Source organism: Zootoca vivipara, chromosome 17 (genome assembly GCF_963506605.1).
Source record: "Zootoca vivipara chromosome 17, rZooViv1.1, whole genome shotgun sequence".
In the NCBI taxonomy this organism is placed as follows: Eukaryota; Metazoa; Chordata; class Lepidosauria; order Squamata; family Lacertidae; genus Zootoca; species Zootoca vivipara.
The window spans coordinates 20842040-20865792 of record NC_083292.1 but is presented as its reverse complement, the minus strand read 5'-3'; the positions used below and the strand labels follow the sequence as shown (position 1 = coordinate 20865792).

The following is a 23753-nucleotide window of genomic DNA, read 5'->3' as shown; positions in this document are numbered from 1 at the left end:
GTGCTCTGGTCCATGGGGTCACGAAGAGTCGGACACGACTAAACGACTAAACAACAACAACAAAGCTTATATATCTTGAGTTTCTAACACTGGTATGACTAGATAGGCTGTTGCTTTCATACAGCAGGCCAAAATTCATATTCAGCTGTCCTTGATAATTTTATCCAGGATACTTGAAAAAGGATCCTTGCACGCAGAGGCAGCCTGACTTGGGCGCTTTCAAAACACTATACTTCAGTGCATTCCATTGCTATAGTTGAAAATGAAAAAGAAAAGGAATTTTCCCTTTTCTGTTTTGCACGGAGGGATGGGCGGGTAGCAATGTTAATATTACGGCCGTTAAACTGCTCCGCGTTGCGGGAACAGGTGGTTGTGAGGCGATAAAAGGTTTCCAAAGCACTAGGAGACATTCAAACTGCAGTTCTGAGATGACAACGTGTGTTGTTGCTTTTTTTACTGCGTCTGGCTGCTTTTCGCTCGTTGACGCTGACTCGGAACATTTGACGCACAGAGCGGAACAACGGCTGGAAAACAAACAGAGATTAGATTTTCATGGCCTCCCAGGGAACACATCCGTTTGGCAAGATTTGATTGCCATATTTCTGCTTCTTGTCAGTTTTCAGGGCATTTTGGATTTATTTATTTTTTAAAAAAGAGAGAGAGAGAAACGATGGGTTTGGCCAGCATGAAAGCAAAACATGGGCCTGCTGGATTTAGTTGCCTTAGTCACTCTGATGCTCGTAAGAAACTCCTTTGCCCAAGGAAGCGCAGGCAGAAGATTTATCCTGCTGCTGGTAGCCCCCCTGCCTTGAAATCTCATTTTGCCCATCCCAGTTCCATACGTAGTATTGTATAAAAACCAAACAGAAACATCTGTCCAGTGGTTCTCTGTGGCTGATTGCTGCTGCCTTCTCTTTTTTCCTTCCACTTTCAGTGCCTGAGGGGTTCCAAGCGCAAGCTCCTTCCAAGTCGAGCTTATGAGCCAGAACACTGCATTTCTGTGCTTTTTGAACAGGGAGGACATGAAATTAGTTTGGGAAGCCTTGGTGCTTAGAATCCACACCTCACTCTTTCGTGTTTGCATGTGTGGTGAATACTTCTAAAAACCAGCTGGTAGTCTGAACAAAAGCTAATATTAGGTGTACCTTTGGGAAGTTAGCCAGGAGGGGATAATCCAGGCTGGTCCCTGGAATTTCTTTCTTTCTTTCTTTCTTTCTTTCTTTCTTTCTTTCTTTCTTTCTTTCTTTCTTTCTTTCTTTCTTTCTTTCTTTCTTTCTTTCTCCCTTCCTTCCTTCCTTCCTTCCTTCCTTCCTTCCTTCCTTCCTTCTTCTCCTTCTCCTTCTCCTTCTCCTTCTCCTTCTCCTTCTCCTTCTCCTCCTCCTCCTCTCTTGGACTCCGTTCATATTGGTTTACATGTTACATTACAGAGAAGCATTTACTGGAATATTTGTAAAATATTAAATGCTTCCCTCACATTGTTTAAATTTAAGGGGGACGTGCAATGGAGCCAAGGTCCTTCCAGTGTTTTCTTGCCTCTCAAAACTTCCCACCTCAAACACACACTTGCAATTGTATTCCTAGTTTCCCACGTCTACAGCTTTAGAAGGGAGGGGAAGATAGTTTTCTTATTTCCCTCTTCTTCCATATTCAGTCTTTTCCACATCTCACCTTACTCTTCATCATTTCCAAGATCCATTCTTTTCTTACAAAACATTGCTCCACTGGTCTCTTCTGCATACAATCCCTATTGAGAATGCTACTGAGAATTTATTGCTACCCTTCCTGCAATCATGTCCCTGTGTTTCTTCTGGACCTGGATCCTCGGCATGTCTAGGCCCCGCTCGCTGCTAATAGGCCTGATAAGCAAAGGTATCTGTTGACAGCAACATCAGCTGGTTCCTATCTTAACTGCAACCAACTGCTCCAAGGCCCTCAGGTACTTGCCACACACTGGACTATGTTTACATTTTGTGTCCCTCCTAGAAAAGTAGACTCCTTCATTCATCACAGTGAGCATGGTAAAAAGGTAAAAAAGGTAAAGGACTCCCAGACGGTTAAGTCCAGTCAAAGGCGACTGGGGTTGCGGCGCTCATCTCACTTTCAGACCGAGGGAGCCGGCGCTTGTCCACAGACAGCTTTCTGGGTCATGTGGCCAGCAGGACTAAACCGCTTCTGGCGCAACGGAACACTGTGATGGAAGCCAGATTGCACGGAAATGCCGTTGACCTTCCCGCCGCAGTGGTACCTATTTATCTACTTGCACTGGCATGCTTTCAAACTGCTAGGTTGGCAGAAGCTGGGACAGAACAACGGGAGCTCACCCCGCCATGGGGATTCGAACCGCCAACCTTCCGATCGGCAAGCCCAAGAGGCTCAGTGGTTTAGACCACAGCGCCACCCACGTCCCTGCAGTGAGCATGGAACGAACCCTGAAGACCCAAGACCAAGGATCAATTTTACAATGACCACCTCGCGTCCCCAAGCAAAATTAATATTCGCAAATACTTTCCTCCCTAAGTCCCAGGTAGTTAAAGCAGGACACAATGCCCTGTTTTATTTTTATTACTATATTGAGGTTGAAGCAGGCATATTAGCACAAGAACCCACAGGGACTGGCTCCTACAGGAAGTGGTTACGGCCACTGCAAAGCGGACAGATAACTCCAGCAAGCGAGCCAAAGCTCACACTACAGTTTGCCCACATTATCCACTAAAATGCATTCCAGTGTCTGGGTACATTTGAAATTAACCTCCAATTCTAATTAACTATCTCACGCAGAATAGAAAACCCCAATTCAGTCCAGGTACCCCAGGGATTCTCACTGTACCTAATGGGACTACACCAGCAAAAAGTATTTCATTGCACTACAAGTCGAACGGCATCTTGCCCAACTGGAAGTGAAACTTTAGGTCAAAAGAGGTTCTCTGCTGAATGAAGGGCTGGGGAAGAGAGGGAAGAGAGGTTTGCAGCTTTTCAGCAAGGGGGAGATCAGCCTAATCCATCTGCCAGTAACGAATCAAGACGCAACAAGCTTATTAACCCCCCTACACCCCTCTAGAAAGAGCACCCAGCTAAAATTGACAGTTGCCCAGGGACTACAGAGCAATGTTCGAAATTCACCAGGTGCCAGGCCCATTTTGCACCTGGCTACCGGCCACTTGTGACCAAGTGAAGATGCCTGGACAACAGGATGGCACCAGACGTCTCCACCATCTGGAGGTGCATGCCTGTGGGTCCTTATAATAATATAATAATTTATTATTTATACCCCGCCCATCTGGCCGGGTTCCCCCAGCCACTCTGGGCGGCTTCCAACAAAACAGAAATTCTAAAATACAGAAATCCATCAAACATTAAAATACAGAAATCACATTAAAATACAGAAATCCTCGGGCCTTGCCTGTTTTCACACACTTAGCAACACATCCTGTAGAATTCTGTCCGTGATATTTTATCTGCTCAATCAGAATGAATTTCAGGAACCCAGAAGTCGTGCTGAAAAATACGGCTTGTGAGCCCCAAAGGGCAACTCGGCATTCTGTTTTGGCGGCTGTAACCCTGGTTTAAGGAGCATTTGGCACCTAGCTTATATATATCTGAGTTTCCAACCCAGAGAGTTTGAACATTCTGACCCCACCCATCAGCCATGGAACTAACTATGGCTGGATGGTGCAAGTGTGGGATCTGTCTATGGGTATCTATACACATTATTGCAATCTAAGAACATAGGAAGAGCTATTGCATCAGGCCAATGGCCCATCTAGTCCAGCATCCGGCTCTCAACAGTGGCCAAGCAGATGGTTGTGGGAAACCTGCAAGCAGGACTCGAGCACAAGAGTCAGCTGCCTGGAAGATCAATTCCATCAAAAGGCAGAATATAAAGATTCTGGAAGCTGAATATGTAAGGAGCACGCACAAACCTATCTATTGTGCAGGCTCATGCCAATGTGAAATTGGGATTCACTTGCTATGACTCCCTGACACATGTACACAAAAAAACGGTAAGCATGCAGCCACTACTCTATGGACCTCCCCATTAGGCAGCTCGCCATCAGTGGCCAATCTAGGCATAGCACAGGAAGACACAAAGCTTTGGCCATCTAACTCAGTACAGTGGTACCTTGGTTCTCAAACACCTTGGTCTCAAGCTCCAAAAACCCGGAAGTAAGTGTTCCGGTTTTCAAGCTGAACATCTGATGCGGCTGTCGGCTATTGTTTCCAGGGCGCCTGCACCAATCAGAAGCCACGCCTTGGTTTTCAAACATTTCGGAAGTCAAATGGGCTTCTGGAACTGATTAAGTTTGGCGCTTTTGTTTTTGATATTTATTTTGCGTTTTTGTCTTTGAGGCTTTTTCGGTGAATTTGTTTTTGCGACTGTGTGGAACCCAGTTCAGCTACTGATTGATTGATTGATTGATTGATTGTGTGACTGCAGAAATGGATAAAAGCCCCCCATCCAAACAATGACTATCATCAGTGCAGGTAAGGAAAAATAATAATTTTTATTTTTATCATCTACAATACTGTCTTATTTATTTTATAGCACAATACACTGATTATTGCTTTCGTTTTATGGATCAATGGTCCCGTTAGATAATAAAATTCATGTTAAATTGCTGTTTTGGTGGTTGTTTTTAAAAGTCTGGAATGGATTAATTCGTTTTGCATTACTTTCTACGGAAAAGCGCACCTTGGTTTTGGAACGTTTTGGTTTTGGAATGGACTTCCGGAACAGATTAAGTTTGAGAACCAAGGGACCACTGTACTATCTACACCAGGCATCCCCAAACTGCCGCCCTCCAGATGTTTTGGCCTACAACTCCCATGATCCCTAGCTAACAGGACCAGTGGTCAGGGATGATGGGAATTGTAGTCCAAAACATCTGGAGGGCCAAAGTTTGGGGATGTCTGGTCTACACTGACTGGCTGCATCTCTCCAGGGTTTTTGACTTGGATCCCCTTCCGATCCCTACCCGGAGACACCAGGGATTGAAGCTGGCACCAGAATTCTGAATGCAAAGCAGACAATGGAGGCTAGAAAGGTAGAAGGCAGTGGAACTAACAATGAGTGGAGCCAGAGCAACTACCGGTAATGGCAGGCAAAACCACCCCCTTGACTGGTTGTAAGAAGGCAGGAAGGTGAGGGCTGCCTGAAGGCAAACTGAGGCTGGTGGGGCTGTTTCCCATTTGCTTTAAAGGACCAGCCTCCACGGAGTAAGCAGATGTTCCACCATGGAGCTATGGGCCTTTGGGTGCCCCCATCAAAAGATTGTACGCCATTGGGGAAAGGGCCTTTCTTGCAGCAGTGCCTTGAATTTGGAACACGCTCTGCAGAACTGTTCACCTGGCACCTAGTCTGTTACACACGAGCCAAGGGGCCAATAATTCCTCCCCCCCCCCACCTGCCCAGGCTTTTAACTCATAAGGAAACATCAGTTCTGCTCATCATTAGCGTGGTTCTGCATGTTCTAATTTTTATTTGCCCTTGCTCAAATTGTTTTCGGTTGCACTTGCATCCCGAGATCTCAGCAAAATCTTGTTATAAAGCTTCATTTTAAAAAATAGCAACTTGTCAACATGTCTGCCCTACCACTAAGCTGTGTACACACCATACTTTTAAAGTTATGCTTCGCCGTGGCAACCAAAGCTTCCAGGGAACTGTAGTTTGTCTTTTTTTTTAAGCTGGAAAACTATCTTTATTAGCAGTTCACAAAAATTTACAAAAATTCTAAAACAAATTGTTGCAAAATTTGCAATCAATAACCAAATAATAAACAAAACATTAAAATAAAATATTCAAAACTGAATTAAGGTTAGCTGAAATACAAACTTAACTAAAATACAAAATTGACTTAGATACAAACATATATTCTCCCTACCACCACCAACCCTCCCCCCACCCTTTAGTGCTTCCAGCCAATCTCATCTTGCGCCGTTTTTCCCCCTTTTGTGCATGTACATACCTGATTTCTGATTTTATCTTGATATGTATTGCTGTGAGCCTTCATAATTCTTTTGAGAGGTCGGCAGGAACTGTAGTTTGTCAAGGGGGCTGGGAATTGTAGCTCCGAAGGTGGAGAAACCACAGTTCCCAGGATCCTTTGGTGGAGAAAATGGGCTTTAAAAAAGTATGGCGTGTGTACGCAGCTGCCAAAGGACGCGCGAGGCTGGCCTCACTGCAGGAGATGCAAACTGGACAGCAAACAAATGAAAGAAGAGAGTTGAACTTACTTTCGCTGGGTAGCCCCTCCGGTTCGGGACCCTGACTTCTGCCCTCATCCAAGGTGAGAATGAGGGGGACGTCGTCATCTTCCGGATTCACAGCCATCCCCCCAAAAAAGACTTTTGCTTTGCTCCAGGATATCCCTTTAAACCCCGGGTCCCGTCGCCACTTCGTCCAAGATCAGGCGCATCTTGCGGACCTGGGACTGTCCCGGGCGCGTGGAGGAAACGGCACCCATCTCGGCGGAACCCTGGCCCGCATCATGGAGCCCCCACCAGGTACCCTGCCTGCCTGGCTTTTTGGGCAGAGAGGGTGCTACTGTTGCAAAAGAAGCGTCAGCTGACGACTTGCGCCGTCATTCACTTTCCGCGCAAAACCGCCTTCGCTGTCGCTGCTGCGTCCCAAACTCAGCTGGCGTCTGTCTCTGACCTCAGCAGCCCTTCCGACTTAGGAGGAGGATCATCCCTGGAGGGAAAGGGAGGGAGGCGGGGAGAGAGTGAGCGGAGGCCGAGCGGAGGCGAACCAGAGAGATGTTGCTCTTCTTTAGCCGGCCTGGGGCCAGCCAGCATCGCCAGGCGCCTGCCTCTCTTTTGAACAGCGCCTCGGTGATCCATCGCTGCGTGCAAAAAACAGGGCGATCCGTTTCAAAACTTGGGGAAGGGAAAGAGGGGGGAGGCCTCTCGCAATTTGCAGCTGGACTATCTTGCTCTCGGAAATGTTTCCGCCCACCCTGTTTTCAGGGCTCGCTCGGTTTTGCAACGAGATCCCCTCCTTCCCCCTTAATCCAGTTTAATAAAAGCGCAGGGGTCTTTTGTTTTGCACGCTTCTATAAGACCCTTTACTTTTAAAACAGTAAAAGGTGGGCTGTTGTTGTTGTTGTTGTTGTTGTTGCTGGGCTGGGGTTTTGAGGGGGGGTACCCTTCTCGCCAGCACTGTTGGGTTTCGATTTTGCACCCCCTCAACCCCCTCCTCCCTTAACCAGATGTTAAAAGCCATTCTTTGTAGCCACTGTTCAAATTTTGCACCCCAAAACGGAATTGCTTCTTAAGAGGCTATTTTTTACCTTTACCTGCCAGACGATACCCTCTTAATAAAGAAGAACGCCTCTAGGCATGGGCAGAGTGCTGCCCAGCCTTCGGCACTTAACACCTGGATCGTGTCGCCATCACTTCAACTCCAACCTCTAAGCCCCGTTTAGTATATAAGCCATTCTGTCCCGCCCCTCCCCCAACTATATGATTACCATTTATTCTTACTATCAATTATGGAAGGTCCGAACTTTTACAGAGCATAATGCGGCTCAGCCTTCCTTGCCTGCGAGGCTGCTGGAGGGGAAGGGGCTCTTTCCCTTCCTCCTCCCCGCTGTCCTACTTCTTGCTACCGGCGGAAGCAATTCCTAGGCCGGCCACAGCCTTTTTGGAAGGCGGGAGTATTGGGGGGACGACACGGGACACGATTGTTGTCTGAAACCGCCCCCTTCCCTCCCTTGTCGCTGCTGCCCCTCACCTGGCCTCAAGGCGGCCCCTCAAGCCTGAATACCACTCTTTTAAAGATAGCGACACACGCACATAAAACTACGCAAATAAAATAAAACACGCCATATGAAACTGCGGGGAGAGAGGAACACCTTCCTAATTGCCCTAATTTTTGTTTTGTTTTTCTCGTGGTGCCTTTGCTTTATGAAAGTTGCAAGCTTAAAAAGAATCATCTTATAATGAATATAAAACAGAGAGAGCAATTATAACAACAGAGGTGGGAAACAAAACTCTAAAATAGGCACGTGGAGTGAGTACAGTTGCACATGGGTTAAAATAAGAAAAGTTCAAGTAAAGGTTAGCATTATCAATGATTATATATTTTTTGTGTTATTTCTTTGATGGACCATCTTCCTTGCAGTAGCTCGGTGGCAAAGCATTTGCTTTGCATGCAGAAGGCATCGGGTTCAATCCCTGGCGTCTCCGGAAATGGCTGGGAGCAAGAGGGATCAATGGTCTGACTCAATAATAACAACAATAATAACAATAACAAACTTAGTTGGTCTCTAAGGTTCTACTGGATAATTTTTTTTATTTATTTCGACTGCGTCAGACCAACACGGCTACCTACCTGAATCTAGAATACAGTACAGTAATGATAATAATAAAAGGCAGCATCCTACGTAAGTGCAGTAAGGCTAACTTCACGTGCCGGGCACTGCGATGTCAACTCGGAAGAAGACACCATTGGTTTCACTGGTGCTTACTCCCAAGTGAGTGTTTTACAGGATTGCAGGTTCCGTCTAGATAGAACTGCTGCCCCGATCGTCATAGGGCGGGATATAAGAAGAAACCGGAAGTTGTTTATGTACTTTATGATGGTTTACCTCTATATCCCTCGCCCATGCCTTCTACAAGGAAAAACAACCAGTGTGCACGAACCATCCGCTTTACGTCAGTAAACTTTTTAGCTCCGCCCTACACGCGTGCGCAAAACCCAACCGAGCTCTTCTGTGATAGGCGAAAGATAGCCCTATTGACCCACCCCTGAGTTCTTAAGGAGCTGGTATAGAGGTAAGACACAAACTTTAAAACTTTCGGTCTTCAAATGTTGAACGTCACCATATGAGTGGCAAGGAGCACCCAAAGCAAACTTTCCACCCTGTCGAAGCAAAATAAAAAAATAAAAGGTGCTACTGAAGGAATTTTTTTATTTTGTTTCCACCCTGTGAAGACTAAGCAGGGGAGTTGCTCTGCCCCAACCTGCGTAGTGTCCTTTGCCCAATCTTTGAACTGGTTGCTTCCAAAGTCTCTAAGTCTATGGCATACATGGTTACAGGTAGGTAGCCGTGTTGGTCTGGATCGAAGTAAAATAAAAAAATTCCTTCAGTAGCACCTTAAAGACCAACTAAGTTGAAGAAGTGTGCATGCACACGAAAGCTCATACCAAAATAAAAACTTAGTTGGTCTTTAAGGTGCTACTGAAGGAATTTTTCTATGGCATACAGTCAGGGAAAATTTGAGAGCCACCAGCGCCGTCTTTAGGGCACTTCCGTTGTAAAATCGAACTTCCTTCGAAGTAAAGTTGTTACCATAGAGATAAGCCTCAATTTTTTTCCACCCATGGACGCTCAAGTCAAGCGTATGTGTGTCGTTCTAGAAATTTTCACCTCTATGGTTAAGAAGGAATCTGAACCGTAAAACGCGGCTTTATTGCGTCTATGACCCCTTGGTAGCGAGTGGAATGTCGAAGGAGGGTTGGGGGCGGGCTCAGAATACTCTCATTTTATAGTTTCCGCACTGCTATTGGACATCCCTTTTATATGATGCCAACGATAGGCAAAGAAGCGTCGGAGAATGTGATTGGTGGCTTCTCCCACCACCACGCTAATTGGAGTTGCCAAGCAACAGGCAAGCTGGGCCTTGTTTAAAAAAAGGAGGCGGTGGTAGCAGTGACCTGTTTTGGGGGTGGGGGGTGCAAGACTTGTTTTGGGGTGAGTTTAAGGAAAGTCTAAATTGTTTTAATAATAGATTATTATATTGTGTACTGCATATTATATTGTTGTTATTATAGGTTATGTTTTACATTTAACTATTCTCTTTCTTTGAAATCTATGGATGGGCATCTGTACAAACTTAATAAGCAACATGCATAAATTTAGGAAGCTCTCTGTATCTCTTAGCCTAACCTCCCTGGCAGGGTTGTTGCTTGGAGGAGGTTGCAACTGGGAGCTGCCTTGAGTGTGCTGACCAGAGAAAAACAACAATGTATATATATATACATGTGGGAAAGAAAGTTAAGGTGTGGAACTGGGTAGCTGCTGTGCGCTGTGACAATATATACAAGCTTTAATGATTTCAAAAGAGGATTAGACAAATCTATGGAGAGAGGTCTGTTAGGGGTTATTAGCTGTGATGAAACCTCCATGTTCGGCAGCAGTATAGCACCAGTTCTTGGGGCTGGAGAGCAACAGCAAGAGAAGGCTTATCCTTTTATGCATCAGACTACCTGGACCCTGTGGGACTTCAGAATAAATAATTTGTATAGGGCTAGGTTTTGGGGGGGTTTTGTGTGTGATGAGCCCCAGAAGCATGAAGAGAAAGGAAGGAGCGAGAGATGAATTAAGCAGTTACTTTGGCTTTGTTTCAGTAGCGACTCAGTAGAGAAGTTTGGGGTGTGGCACCCCAGGAAAACAGATGCCATACCACTGAGCTGAACTAGTTTTAAGTAAGAAGGCCAGCAAGGGGGCTGGGGCTGGCTGAGGGTAAAGCCTGAGTTAAACGTTTTTTCACCTCTCATGGACCATAAACCATCCCTTTACCTATTACAGCTCTTCTGCTTTCCCATTCTTCAGTTTCTCTCATCACTTATCCCCTTCTAAGTTGTCTGTTCTAGGGCATATAAAGCACCATATTTCCTTATTATTCTGTTCTGGGTTGTGTGAGGACCACAAATGGCAAATAGGTTTTGCTTCTCCTGCAATCATGGAAGCAATTCCTTTTTGGCGTCAAGCAGGGTGGATTTGATTTAAATCAAATTGATTTAAATCATAGTTTTCTACATAAAGACTAATTCTTGCTGGTATAACTTTAATATGCAAGTAGATGAAGATTTTTAGAATAACAACTTTTCATATTAGTTTTTTATCCCCAGTTTAATAGGTTAGTCATTCATATTTGGACAACTTTACTGTTGTACTTAGGAAGGAGAAAAATAATCATTACCTTAATAATAACAATTTAAATAGATTTATTCAACTGAAACAATAACATTACAGCATATGTTATTTGCTTAAACAAACATCCATGTTTGTTAACTAATTTGGCTAAACAAAAACAATATATATATATATTTTAAGAAACTTAGACTGTCAGCCCAGCCTACACATGAAAAAATTAAATACTGTCCACTCCAAACAATCAGAAAAATATTGTTTCTATTCTATTCACTGAACTTCTTGAAACTTAGCATTGAAGGGGTTGTTTCTGTATTCATAGGTTTGTAGAACAATAGGATTAATGTCTTTTTCTCAACTCTGTTCATGTTATAACATTTTTGCTGTGAAGAAGAGGCATGTGATCTCTGTTGAGTCAAATTCAAAAAGTAAACCAAGTATCTGTGATAATATCTTGTAGGCAGAGAAACTGCCCAATAATCTTACAAAAACCTCTGGAAGAGCATGACATTGTGAATGGATTAATGGAATTTATTTACCCCAAAAATTAAACATATGCAACCTTATTCTACATAATTAAAAAAACTAATCTTTATTTCATGATGGAATAACCTTTGGATGGTAATATATTTTCCTCAAAAAGCATTTTATTTTAAAAAAAATCTGATTTAAATCAAAAAAAATCTGTTTTTTTATTTTTTAAAAAAAATCATTGATTTTTATCCACCCTGGCGTCAAGCAGAGCTAGGCGATATATCAATATATTGTCCAAAACTGGTTTGAAGTCCGTATTGAGTTTCATAATTTTTGACCTAGCAATATATCATGCATCATGATGTGTGTTAGGGCTGGGCGATATATCATCCAAAACCAGTTTGAAGTCCATATCATGATATCAGTTTCATAATTTTTGACCTGGCAATATATTGTGAATCTTGATGTGTGTTTGTGTGTGCTGTGCAACAGTCACGATGCGGGAAAAACCGTGAAGCCAGCCAATTCCTCTACATAGCTCCATACATTGTGATATATCAACATATTGCAATGTTTAGCTGGAGATATATCACGATGTTGAAAACCAGATATCATCCAGCCCTAGAGTCAAGTCTCTTTTTTATATACCGTATATTCCAGCATATAAGACGACCCCCAACTTTTCCAGTTAAAATATAGAGTTTGGGATATACTCGCCATATAAGAAATATGACCTGGCGTATAAGATGACCCCCCCCCGACTTTTGAGAAGATTTTCCTGGGTTAAAAAGTAGTCTTATACGCAGGAATATACAGTATTCTGTATCTGTGATTCTGGGACCAAAGTGTGCATGTGCGGGTTTTTTTATAGTCCATTTGCTCACAGATATTGACGCGTCGGATGCGCTGGAGCACCTGCTTATTTGGTACTGAAGACTAAAGCTACTTGTGGATGTGAAAGCGCACCCTGTGAGGATACCTGGCTGAAAACATGGCAACCCAAGTAGTCCAACTGTCCAGCCTTCCATCAGATGCCAACCTGACCAGAAAGGTGAATCTTAGAATACCCCTGAAGATCCTAGAGCCTGGTCGGTCAAAGCTATCCACTGTTGAGACCAAGAGGATTATATCTGTGATGGACGATACCATATTTAAGGTGGAGCTGGTCAGCGCATTCTCTTACATCATCAGGAACCTTGAGGATATGAGTGCAGTGTTGGGACCTGAACTTACAGGGGCTCTTAAGGAACACCTGCGGCTTTCAAACGTTATGGAGGCTACGCTCACCCGCCTTGAAGAGGAAGGCGTTTTGCAAAGGGGCACTGCCAGGGGGTGGCTCAGTGACACTGAGGAACCAAGTGGCTACCTCATCTTGCACATACAAGGCTTAAGGTCTTCTGTCCGAAATATTGTACGCCTGTTTTTTGCTCATCCCTTAGCTTATCAGGCAATACATGATATTGCCAATTTCAGGCAGCTGGCTGTCTCACAGTTCATTAAAGGCCTTGTGGAGCTCAGGGGGTTCCTGCTTGAGAAGCTTCTGACTACCCCGTCAGAAGAAAGAGAAAAAAATCGGTTTATACATGAAATAAACCAGCGAGACCAGAAAAACACGGAGATGATTGCAGCTTTGGAGGAGGAACTGGCAGCGGAGATCAAGAGTCGTGATGATGAGGTACAATGGGGTGGCAGCAGTGGGGCAGGCAGTTGGGGATTTGACTGGTCCAGACAATCGAGCATTCATCCAGCCCAAAATTGTATCAAAAGAATTGCAAAATTTCACACAACCAGAAAGACTGCTGGCAGGAGAAAAAAGATGTTCTTGGACTACAACTCCCAGCTGCTCTAGCATGGCCAGTAGTGAGGGATGATGGGAATTGTAGACCAGCGACTTCTGTAGAGTACCACATTGGCTACCCACTATTAAAGGTAAAGGGACCCCCGACCATTAGGTCCAGTCATGACCGACTCTGGGGTTGCGGAGCTCATCTCGCATTATTGGCTGAGGGAGCCGGCGCACAGCTTCCAGGTCATGTGGCCAGCATGACAAAGCCGCTTCTGGCGAATCAGAGCAGCACACGGAAACACCATTTTCCTTCCCGCTGTAGCACTACCTATTTATCTAATTGCACTTTGACGTGCTTTCCAACTGCTAGGTTGGCAGGAGCTGGGACCAAGCAACAGGAGCTCACCCTGTCGCAGGGATTTGAACCACGACCTTCTGGTCAGCAAGCCCTAGGCTCTGTGGTTTAACCCACAGCACCACCCGTGTCGCTGTTCTAACACCCACTGCTAGAACAGGACAATTTTTTAAAAAATATTTAAAAAAATCCTTCCAGCAGCTGTCTTAGAGACCAACTAAGTTTGTCATTGGTATGAGCTTTCGTGTGCATGCACACTTCTTCAGATACACTGAAACAGAAGTGTGCATGCACACAAAAGCTCATACCAATGACAAACTTAGTTGGTCTCTAAGGTGCTACTGGAAGGAATTTTTTTTATTTTTTGTTTCGACTACGTCAGACAGGCTACCTACCTCTTAACTGTTAGAACAGGAGTTATCTCCCAGTTTCTGCTTTCAGCTGTGCCTTTTGCAAAAGCTATAGGATCGGTAGACAGCTCCAGTATAATAAAGGCTGGAGGTGCCATTGGTTGATACTGAGGATTTCTTAAAACTTATGCAGCTGCCCATCAATAATAATACAATATATCCTAATTAAAGTCAAGGAAATAAAACAGATTTAAAACACAGCCTGAGTGAATAAAGAGCTGCCAGAAAGACATAGAGAAGGCACTGAGGGAGCCTCTTTAGGGAGGTTCTCCATAGTTGGGGTGCCGATACCAAAAAGGCCCTCCACGTTACTTCCAGCAGGCTTCAGCCATGTCCGGTCTCTACTTCCCAGATCCTCAGCAGCATTATTTTAAATTGTTCTCTTGACTTGTGTTGTCATTTGAAATGAATTGGTGTTTGTGCATTGGATTGCAAAGTCCTTCTGACCCATCTTGGTGCCATTCAGATCTCCAGGAAGAACGCCACAATCAAGGACCTCAAAACCCACTTGTACAACATCTCCAAGGTCTCCGAAAACCAAATCCTGCGCACCCGAGCAGAAGCGGATAAGGCGCAGAAGACGGAGCTACGTGGGTCTCAGGGCAAGTGTGCCAAGTTGCAGCAGGAGCTGAATCAGCTCAGAGCTGCACTAAATGCCCTCATTTTGGAGGACCGGGAGTCTGAACTTAATCTCCGGAAGGTAAGCAGAGGTGCTGCCAGTCTAAGCATTCTTACTAGAACAACAGCCCAATGCCCTCCAGATATCTTGGACTGCAAGTCCCATGAGCCCCAGCTAATGCAGCTGGGAATCACAGTCCAAACATGGTCCAACCAGGAGACCAGGTTGGCAAAAACTGCACTAGACCAGGGTTTTCCAAACCTGGGTCTCCAGCTACTTTTAGTTTACAACTCCCATCATCCCTAGCTAGCAGGACCAGTGGTCAGGGATGATGGGGAACACAGTCCGAAATCTGCCGGGGACCCAACTTTGGGGAACCCGGCCCTAGAAAATGAGCTCCTCTGTAGTTAATATAGAGATGGTGTTTCCAAGTGATGCTGGAAGAAAGGGCATCATCTAGTACAAGCTTGTCCGACTCCCAAGAAACTGTGATCTACTCCCAATATATATATTTAAAAAAACTGGCAGTGATCTACCCATTGAAATTGGAAGGAGGAGTGTGCGTGGGGTGGGTGGATTGCCCAGAGTTGCTGAGCTTTTTTTAAGAGGGAAGTGCCCAGAGGAGTTGAGCTTTGGGGGGGGGGGAGGTTTGTGCAGTATTTAGCTTTCCCCCATTAACTTTTTGTACACGATAAGGATCCCACGATCTACCAGGAGCAGCTGGGATCTACTGGTAGATTGCAATCTACTGGTTGGACATCCCTGATTCTAACACATGGCAGGTTGTAGCATACATCTAGTGGACTGATTTGGCCACGGTGGCTTAGAAGTGCAAGCCTGGGATAGAGCTGGAATCAAACAGCCACCTGGGCCAATCCCCTTCCTCCATTGCAACCAATGTTATCAAACTGGTCTACTGTACATTCTTCCAGGGGTGGCGGCACTCAGTATCTGAATTAAGAATACTTTCCAATTTTTAAATTGTCTCCCAGCCAAACTTAAAGGACAACAATTTCTTTATGACTGGAAAGGATTGTTGTGCATTTAAACTCTACCTATTGAACAAGTCGATTTACTCTGAAGGTGGCTAGGCTTAACAAGTTTTTTTTTTAAGAGCTTTCCTTGGGGAGGCCTTCATGCATTTTCAGAACACATTGGGTTTTGTGCACCTACATGAACACTTCAACTGCGAAACCATTTCTGGCTCTAGAGAAGTCTTGCAGGAGTCAGTTCATGCCAGAAAAGACCCAGCCATGGCCTGCTGCTGGCTCTAGAATGGAAACCACAAGTGTACAGAAGATGGGCATCTCTGGTGCATATAAATGGGATAAACAGCACCTATCCCAGGTTAATATGCTCAGCTGGTTGCAGTCTTTATAGCTAAATGACTATGCAACTGGAGCCAGCCACTTACTTGACTTAGCAAGGCTACATAAATGTGCTGAGTTTGACTGAGTGCGTTGTCCAAACTCAGAATCATAGCTCTTTCCTCACTAATCACAAGTTGTAACTGAGGAGGGAGCTTTAAAACCATGAGTTGCTGCTCAGACAACATGCTAAGCCAAACCTTGGTTTACTCACCGTAGTAAACTGTGGCCCTCAAAAGGTTGGGGGTGGGGAGCCAAGTAATTGTGAGCTGAGCTCATCCCCAGGAGCCTGCAATTTCACGCAGTCTCATGGTGCCAAAGTGTGAACCAGCTGACAGTGTTACCAGGCCCAGAATATCTGTACACTTAAAGCTCTCCAGAGACTGTTGGTTGCCTTCAATGGAAATGTCATCGACTAGTATAGCCAGCCGCCCCAGCTTAACCCTGAAATTTTGGAAATGATTTTCTTCTCTTATTTATTCTAGAAAAAATTCAAAGTGGAGATGGAAATAGAGAACTGGGTCCAGAAGTATGATATTGAGATGCTAGAAAAGCAGGTACTGTTGTCAACCAAAGTCTGAGCCTTTTCTCTGCCAATTCTTTTTGCCTATAAGAGGTCATTTCACAAACGTTAAGCAGCAAAACTTCCCAGGGCACTGATGTAGGATAACTCTCCCACTTTCCTTACATCAGCTGGGTTCCTTTTCCTACCTCCATGGTTGCAACATTACCTAGGAAACCGAGCTGTTCCGTCCGCCTCACAAATTATTTAGAATTGCTCAGCCAGCTGGTCTGGCATTGCTGGTTTGGTTAATTGGACCACAACAAAAGCATCCTTCAGTTCATGTTTTCTTTTCAAGCCGGAATGTGAGCTTGTACAGGTGTGCAAAAAAAAAAAAGTATGGTGCCCTCAAAGATGTTTTGGACTCCAGCATGGTCAAGGATGATGGGATTTGTAGTCCACAACATCTGGAGGGCACCATGTTGTCTGTCCGCGACTTAAGTACCGTAGATTTTTCATTGATGGCTAACATAGAAACCAAATACAGGGTCTTATTGCGCCAATGCGTCATTGGCAACTTGCTAGGGAGCACGCTCAGGCTACAAAAGAAGGGAGGTTTGCCAAGGCCCTTTCTGCTGCTCACACTGGGTAAGAGGGGCTTTAAAAACTCTTTGCCCTATTTAGGCTTGTGAGAGAACAGGTCGGTGGGCAGAACCACTGGTCTCCCGTCTCTTTCTTGGTTCACAATTCAAGAATCTTGTAGCAACTTAAAGGAGAGGTCTCCATGAATTGAGAATCTGAGAACCTGCCGTGGGCACCACCTATGACTGCCTTCAAAGCATAGTGCAGAGGGGGCCATCATCTTTAAGGCACCACAAGACACTTTGCTGCAAGGGGCATCACATGCTGCCGCCTCCTATAGCTCACAATATGTCTGAATTGGTGCAGAATATGTCAAAGATCAGTTCCGTTAGATGTTGAGGCAGTTGCTTAAATGCCAGGCCTTTGTCCATCCCCAGGAGGAGATCGAGGAGATTGACGTGGTCTATGTGGTAGAGAAGGAACAGCTGGCAGAGCTGAGAGAGAAGTTTGCGCTGCTGGATCAGGAATACAGCCAGATCAAGGAGGAGAGGAGGGTGAAGGCGGAGCAGAAAGCGAAGGCCGAGAAGGAGCTGGCCATCCTGGTCCGAGCCGCCACCCTCATCCAAGCCTTGTGGAAGGGGTACCTGGTGAGATCGCTGCTACGGTCCAAGAGGAAGAAGAAGGGCAAAGGGAGGAGGAGGAAGTGAGCCTTCACCTCTTCCTGCCCTGCCCCGTCCCCAGTCACAGGCAGCCAAGTCCATTCCAGATCGTCCAAAATGGGTATTTAGCACTCCCTAGGGAGGTTTGTCGTTCCTCAATAAATGCTATCAGCCAAATAGGCAAAGTTGTGAAAGAGCTGTTCTCTCCTTTCTCTAGGTTTGAAAGGAAACTGCAGGGGCTGCTTTGCACAGAACTTGTTCTAACCGTGCTCAAGAATTGCAGGGGCAAAACTCATATTTCAGGGGTGGGGAACCCAAGGCCCAGCCAGGGTCTCTCTCTGGCCCAGAGAAATCTTAGAATTGTTGAGTTGGAAGGGGCCTCCAATGATCATTTAGTCCAATCCCCTGCAATGCAGGAATCTTCCCCAAGCCGCATTTGTTAGGGTCCCTGCTTTGCACTCCCAAGTGTTTTTGCCTGACTGTACAGTGGTACCTCGGGTTAAGAACTTAATTCGTTCCAGAGGTCCGTTCTTAACCTGAAATGGTTCTTAATTTGAGGTACCACCTTAGCTAATGGGGCCTCCCACTGCCGCTGCACTGCCACCACGCGATTTCTATTCTCATACTGAAGCAAAGTTCTTAACCCGAGGTGCTATTTCTGGGTTAGCAGAGTCTGTAACCTGAAGTGTCTGTAACCCGAGGTACCACTGTTCCGTCTCCTTGAACTCTGGGATATGCCTCCTGCTTGCATGGATGGAAGAGAGGGTGTGTGTGAGTGCATGTAGAAACTAGGCCACTGTAAAAAGTAAAATTTGCTTTCATTGCTCCACCCACTTTTGGTGGCCCTGCCCACCCCTGGCATGTGGTCCCCCCCAGAAGCAAATGTGGTCCTTGGGATGAAAAAAAACTTCTCTCTTATCTCCTCTTATTTCTTCATTCATACCCTTTTCACCTCTCCAAGAAGTTCAGCTTTTTATTCCCAGAACAAGTTGGACAGAAACACGGATCTGCCTGAGGTCACCCCAGTAACCAACATGCATGAGGCAGGGATCTGAACCAGTCTCCTTGGCCAACATGGTGTCCTCCAGAAGCTGCTGGACTACAACTCCCATCATCCCCTTTTGATCCATGGCAGGGCCTTTTCAGTGGCACTTCCCCATTTGTAGAATACTCTTCCTGGTGAGGTGTGTCTGTCTTCCTTATTACTAACTTTCAGGAGAAATTTAAGAGCATTCCTGTTTACCCAGGCCAAAAAACACTGTTCCTGTTTTGAACAGTTATACTGCCCTGGGCTCCTTTGGGATTATTCTTATCAGTATATGACTGATATAAGCAGTCATTTACTGTTTTGTTAATATTTTAAATTGTGAACCACCTTGAAACCTACGAATGAAGGACTGTCACAACCACTCTCAGCACCCAACCCATCTCGTGCACCAAAGGAACAGGCAAAGACTGTTATGGCTAGCTAGCCCATGGAACGTGGGCAAAGAGCACTGCCCATTTGGTGGTCATTTTGCATGCAGAACATGTGAAAACAGCAATCTTTTAATTTATTTATTTCCAAGGCGGCCTGGGCTTACATGAGCTTGTAGCTTTTATGACCCTGGCAGATGACAACCCGGACAAATTATTGGAACGTGGTCTAGGCAGAGACCTTGGGGAAGCCCCTGAGCATTGGTGATCCTGCTCCATACTTGTCCTTGGCTTGCTTAGGTAGGCCTGGGAACCCTCAGAAGTTTTATACAGCTGGATAACAGGCTGGCGGGGCGCCCGCCCCAGAAAGTCCCGGGTGTCTGCATCTAAGCGGTTCTCGGGGTGCCCCAAAGCAGAACTTTCTCCTCCACGCCAGGTTCCAAATGCCTCTTTGCCCTGGGTGTCCGGTGTCTCCCGATGGAAGGCTGTCAGCGGCGTGTCCTTCGGACGAGGGGAAAGGACTGGCTGGTCCCTCACAGCAGAAGGCGGAGTCAAAAGCAAAGGGCGGAGCTTAGCCACTTCCCCCTTCATCATCCAGGGAGTCGCCTGCTCCCGACCCCCTGGCTTTGGCCCAAACAGGGTCTCATCGCAGTAGGATGGGGTGTGACTTTTTAGCCTTCATTTAGAGATGAGGGGGGAGAGAAAGAGAGAGAGATGCTTACTGCCAACAGGAGCCACACCTAGAGAAATCATTCTAAGCACCACAAAGTTATTACCATGCATAAAGTGTGGCTGGGGCAACCCAGCCAGATGGGTGGGGTATTAATAGTAGTAGTAGTAGTAGTAGTAGTAGTAGTAGTAGTATAGTGCCCTAAACCCGTAAGTCTCAGGGCGGTTCACAACATAAAATCACAATATAAAAACACAAAATAAATACCGTAATAAAAGAAAAACAAAGAACAAGAATAACCCAATAATCCCTCCCTCCCCAACACATTTTTAAAGAGCATTGGATGTCAATCAGCCAAAGGCCTGGTTTAAAGAGGAACGTTTTTGCCTATCACCTAAAGGTGTATAATGAAGGCGCCAGGGGAACCTCCCTGGGGAGAGCATTCCACAAACGGGGAGCCACTGCAGAAAAGACCCATTCTGGTTTTGCAACCCTCATGGAGGAGGCACACAAACAAGGGCCTCATAAGTCAATATCGGGACAAATCTTAAGATAAATTACTCATTTATTAAATTGGGGGGGGGGGGACGACATCAGGGCATAGTCTTTTTCCCCCTTTTCTTTTTTGCAGTATTGCATGACCTTGAGCCAGCCACAGTCTCTCAGCCTAACCCAGCATTCTTCAACCTTGGTTTTCCAGGTGTTGCTCTACTAACTCCCATTACCCTCAATGGTCAGGGATGATGGGGCGATTGTTACTTATTTATTGCATTTTTATCCCAGGAGCTTTATTGCATTTTTATCCCCACCCACTCCTCATTTAGTTCCCCACAACAACCCTGCCAAGCAGGTTAGGCTGAGACCCTAACTGGCCCAAGATCACACACCTAGTGAGCTTCCTGGCCGAGTGGGGGGATTCGAACCCTGATCTCCCAGGTTCTTGTCTGACACCACTAACTGCTACACCACTACTGGCTCTGACATTCCATCACGGACATCTGGGGGCCCAAGGCTGAAGAAAATAGGCCTGCCCCGCCAATTGTTGGGAGGGTAAAATAAGGGGGCGGACACAACTGTTCTTGTGCCAGGTTGTGCTCCTTGGAGGAAAGGCAGGATATAAATACATTAATAACCTGCTAGGGCAATCTCACTTTTGCTGGCTGTCAGAGCTTCAAAACCTCCCCTACCTGTATTTATTTCCCTTTCTCGGAGTGCTGGTGGGCGGAGCGGCTGTCGAGGGGCTGGTGTCCACCTCCCATTGTGTCGTCTTGGGACTCCACAAAAGGGGTCGCGGAGAACTAGCGTTCTTACACACCCACGGTGGGTCAAACTCTGCTCTGGCGTTCAGTCGTCCTGCAGGGCTGCCGAAAAGCGACTCGTCCACGTAGGAGGCTTTGGCTGTGACCCTGTAGCCTCTCCTCCCACTGCGTTGGAACTGGCAGGGCTGGATCCCCAGCTCAGCAGATGCCTTCATGGATCCGGTTAAGCCACGCAGGGTCAGGCCCTGCCATCCAGGATTGCAGGAGACTTAGAGGCTCATAAGCAAGATCTGAATGAAGCAAGAATTCACAAGGCAGACTGAAAGGGTAGAGCAGAAGTGAGGACACATTTCGCCATCTTGGCATTTCATTTCACTTTTAATTTGTATATCGCCTTTCTATATTACAATACACAAGCGGTTCACAAGCTGAACAAACAAGAAAATTGACAGCAAAGATCTCACCCGTAATAGCAATCTGGACCAATACCAAAAAGAAAGTCACAATAACTTTAAAATAAGCTTATATCAAATAAAGCAATATTCCGATAATCCGTTAGAGTATATTAGTAAATGGTAAAATTAAATATCAGCAAATAGTAATTAAACAGCTTACAACAAATAATTACTAAACTCAATAAAAATGATGGCGAGTCACAATGCATAAAATACCACACGACGTGCAAAACCATGTAAAAGGATCAAATTGAGAAACAAGGACACACAACTTGCAATAAATAAATATCCCTGAACTTCCAGGGGCCGCATGGCAGTGGTGGGCAGGGCCAGAGCCAAAAATGGGTTGGGGCAATGGATGTCAATGTCAATAGGCTAGCTCACCTCTTAATCATCCATCCAGGCAAAAAAGTGGCCTGATCAGAGTTGGAGGACACAGTTTCAACCAGGGCAAATGCAGGATGTGGCCTGGGGAAAGTCCTGAGGGCCAAAATAGAGAGGACTTGTAGGATTTAGACACAAATTACACCTTGCGAGCTAAAAGGCTCCTTAAAAGTCTCGCAAGAGGCAGAAATTTAACAGGCCAGTTCAAATTCAACCCTCCGACTTGATATGAAGAGTTGCTTAGAATGAGTTTTCGGCAGAGATTTGTTGTGCTTATTCTTCTGTACCCCACCTTTCCTCCAAGGAGGTCAAAGTGGTAGAACACAGTTGTGTTCCTCCTGATTAATCCCCACAACCCTATGAGGTAGGTTAGACGGAGAAGACTGTGACCCACCCAGGTTTTGCGGCTGAGCAGGGATTTGAACCCCAGTCTCCCAGGTCCTAGTCTGACACGCTTTAACTACTACACTACACTGAACCTAAGAAGAGCCGGCTGGATCAGGCCGATGGATGGCCATAGCTGCCAAGTTTTCCCTTTTCTCGCGAGGAAGCCTATTCAGCATAAGGGAAAATCCCTTAAAAAAAGGGATAACTTGACAGCTATGTGGATGGCCCATCTAGTCCAGCATCCTGCATCCTGTTCTCACAGCGGCCACAAGTAGATGCCTCTATGGGAAACCCACAAGTGGGATCAACTCATCCTTTCTGGGTTTCATAGCAATTGGTACAGTATTTGGAAGCACTGCTAGTAGCATTGCCCAGTTTCCATCAATAGCCTTCTCTCGTCAAATTTTGTCCAATCCGGTTTTCAGGTGTCTTCTTTATTATTATTATTATTATTATTATTATTATTATTATTAAAGGTTTTCTTGATTTACAGAAATATATGCAATCTCTCTCGTAACATTTTTACAAATCGGTTTCATTTGTTGAGACATTGGGAAGAAAGAGGGGGACGGAAGTAGATGGGGGGGAGATGGGGAGGTCAGGTGACGATGTTTCTATTTTACTTAATATATGTGGGGGTGTCCAATCCTCTTTTAAAGCCATCCAAGTTGGTGACCATCACTGCCTCCTGTGGGAGGGAGTTCCGTAGTTTAACTCTGCACTGCCTGAATAGGGGTTTTCTTTCATCTGCCCTGAATCTTCCAGCAGAAGACTCCCAAGTCACTCACGCTTGGAAGTACGGTATGCTCCGTCAAAATCAAGCGGGGCTTGCTTTCCGAGAAGCAGACATAGGATCGAGCAGTCTAACTGCCCTCTGCTGTCTGCGTTGTTTGGATCTCGCTTCCCTGGGAGACGCAAGTATCACAGCCCGCTCTGAATGCAAAATGCAGTTGCGGAAGACGAAGCAGCAATTTGCATGAAAGAATGCACATTTCTGCAACCGGGCACGAGCCCCGCAAACCTGGTCGCTTCCCCTCCTAGACTTACGGATTTGCAGCTTTCCTCCTCGTTCTGCTTGCCGTTCCTTTCTTCTCCCCGGACCCCAGCACATCAAACAACCAAAGAAATGCCTGAGCAAAGAGGTCAATACGGACCTTTCCTTTCCGGTTCCCATTCGCAGCCAGAAACGCAAACGTAGAGCCCAACCACCGTTGGTGTAGAAATATTATTTCAAAGCACTGCAGCGAGAAACTGCCTTTCATTCCGCCTCAAAATATTGATTCATGTAATCGCCTCTCATCACCAATATGCTTCCTCTCCAGACTCCAGTACTTACGAGTTTCACTTCGGAACCCCAAATGTAAAATGAAAACTGTGGAGACTGTGCCTCCTTGCGGGGGGGGGAGAAGCGGACTGGGCGAAACCATTTTACGGAGGGGACAGGGACTTCCAAGAGGAGAATGAATCGATTGACTCACAATCTAAAGCGGCTTCCGCTTGCTCAAGACACCCACCTCTTTTAGACAGGAAGGAAAAACGTCGCATAAAAATCCC

The 23753-nt window shown here is 45.7% G+C and overlaps 3 protein-coding genes across 7 annotated transcripts in view; 1 reads left to right on the top strand and 2 right to left on the bottom strand.

Annotated features, from left to right (window-relative positions):
* The window catches only part of TPCN1 (two pore segment channel 1), a 55434-nt gene extending 46913 nt beyond the window's left edge, over nt 1-8521 (bottom strand). Inside the window, exons 1-2 of one of the 3 annotated variants that reach the window (XM_035098071.2) lie at nt 8330-8521; nt 6232-6688 (exon numbers count right to left, since the gene is read on the bottom strand). In XM_035098071.2, the coding sequence (XP_034953962.1) occupies nt 6232-6328 (97 nt within the window). In that variant the 5' untranslated portion in view covers nt 6329-6688; nt 8330-8521. Of the gene's footprint in view, nt 1-6231; nt 6689-7466; nt 8298-8329 lie in introns of those variants that run through there. The other 2 variants (XM_060269637.1, XM_060269636.1) reach the window with 2 other exon arrangements.
* A 983-nt stretch (nt 8522-9504) lies between these two features.
* Nucleotides 9505-17813, top strand: IQCD (IQ motif containing D). Its single transcript, XM_035098411.2, has 5 exons — nt 9505-9692; nt 12235-13023; nt 14366-14599; nt 16371-16442; nt 17407-17813. Exons 2-5 carry the CDS (start codon nt 12340-12342, stop codon nt 17674-17676), a joined length of 1260 nt encoding a protein of 419 aa, XP_034954302.1. The 5' UTR covers nt 9505-9692; nt 12235-12339; the 3' UTR covers nt 17677-17813.
* A 32-nt stretch (nt 17814-17845) lies between these two features.
* On the bottom strand, nt 17846-23536 carry RITA1 (RBPJ interacting and tubulin associated 1). 3 transcript variants are annotated; one of them, XM_035098509.2, is made up of 3 exons: nt 23247-23536; nt 20902-21292; nt 17846-19720 (listed from the first exon to the last, which is right to left on the bottom strand). In XM_035098509.2, the coding sequence occupies exons 2-3, from the start codon at nt 21186-21188 to the stop codon at nt 19186-19188; spliced, it is 822 nt and encodes a 273-aa protein (XP_034954400.1). In that variant the 5' UTR covers nt 21189-21292; nt 23247-23536; the 3' UTR covers nt 17846-19185. The 3 variants fall into 3 exon arrangements, with proteins under 3 accessions (XP_034954400.1, XP_034954397.1, XP_060125436.1); XM_035098506.2 differs by having other exon boundaries at nt 20902-21263; XM_060269453.1 differs by having other exon boundaries at nt 20902-23536.
* Between the last annotated feature and the right edge of the window lie 217 nt (nt 23537-23753).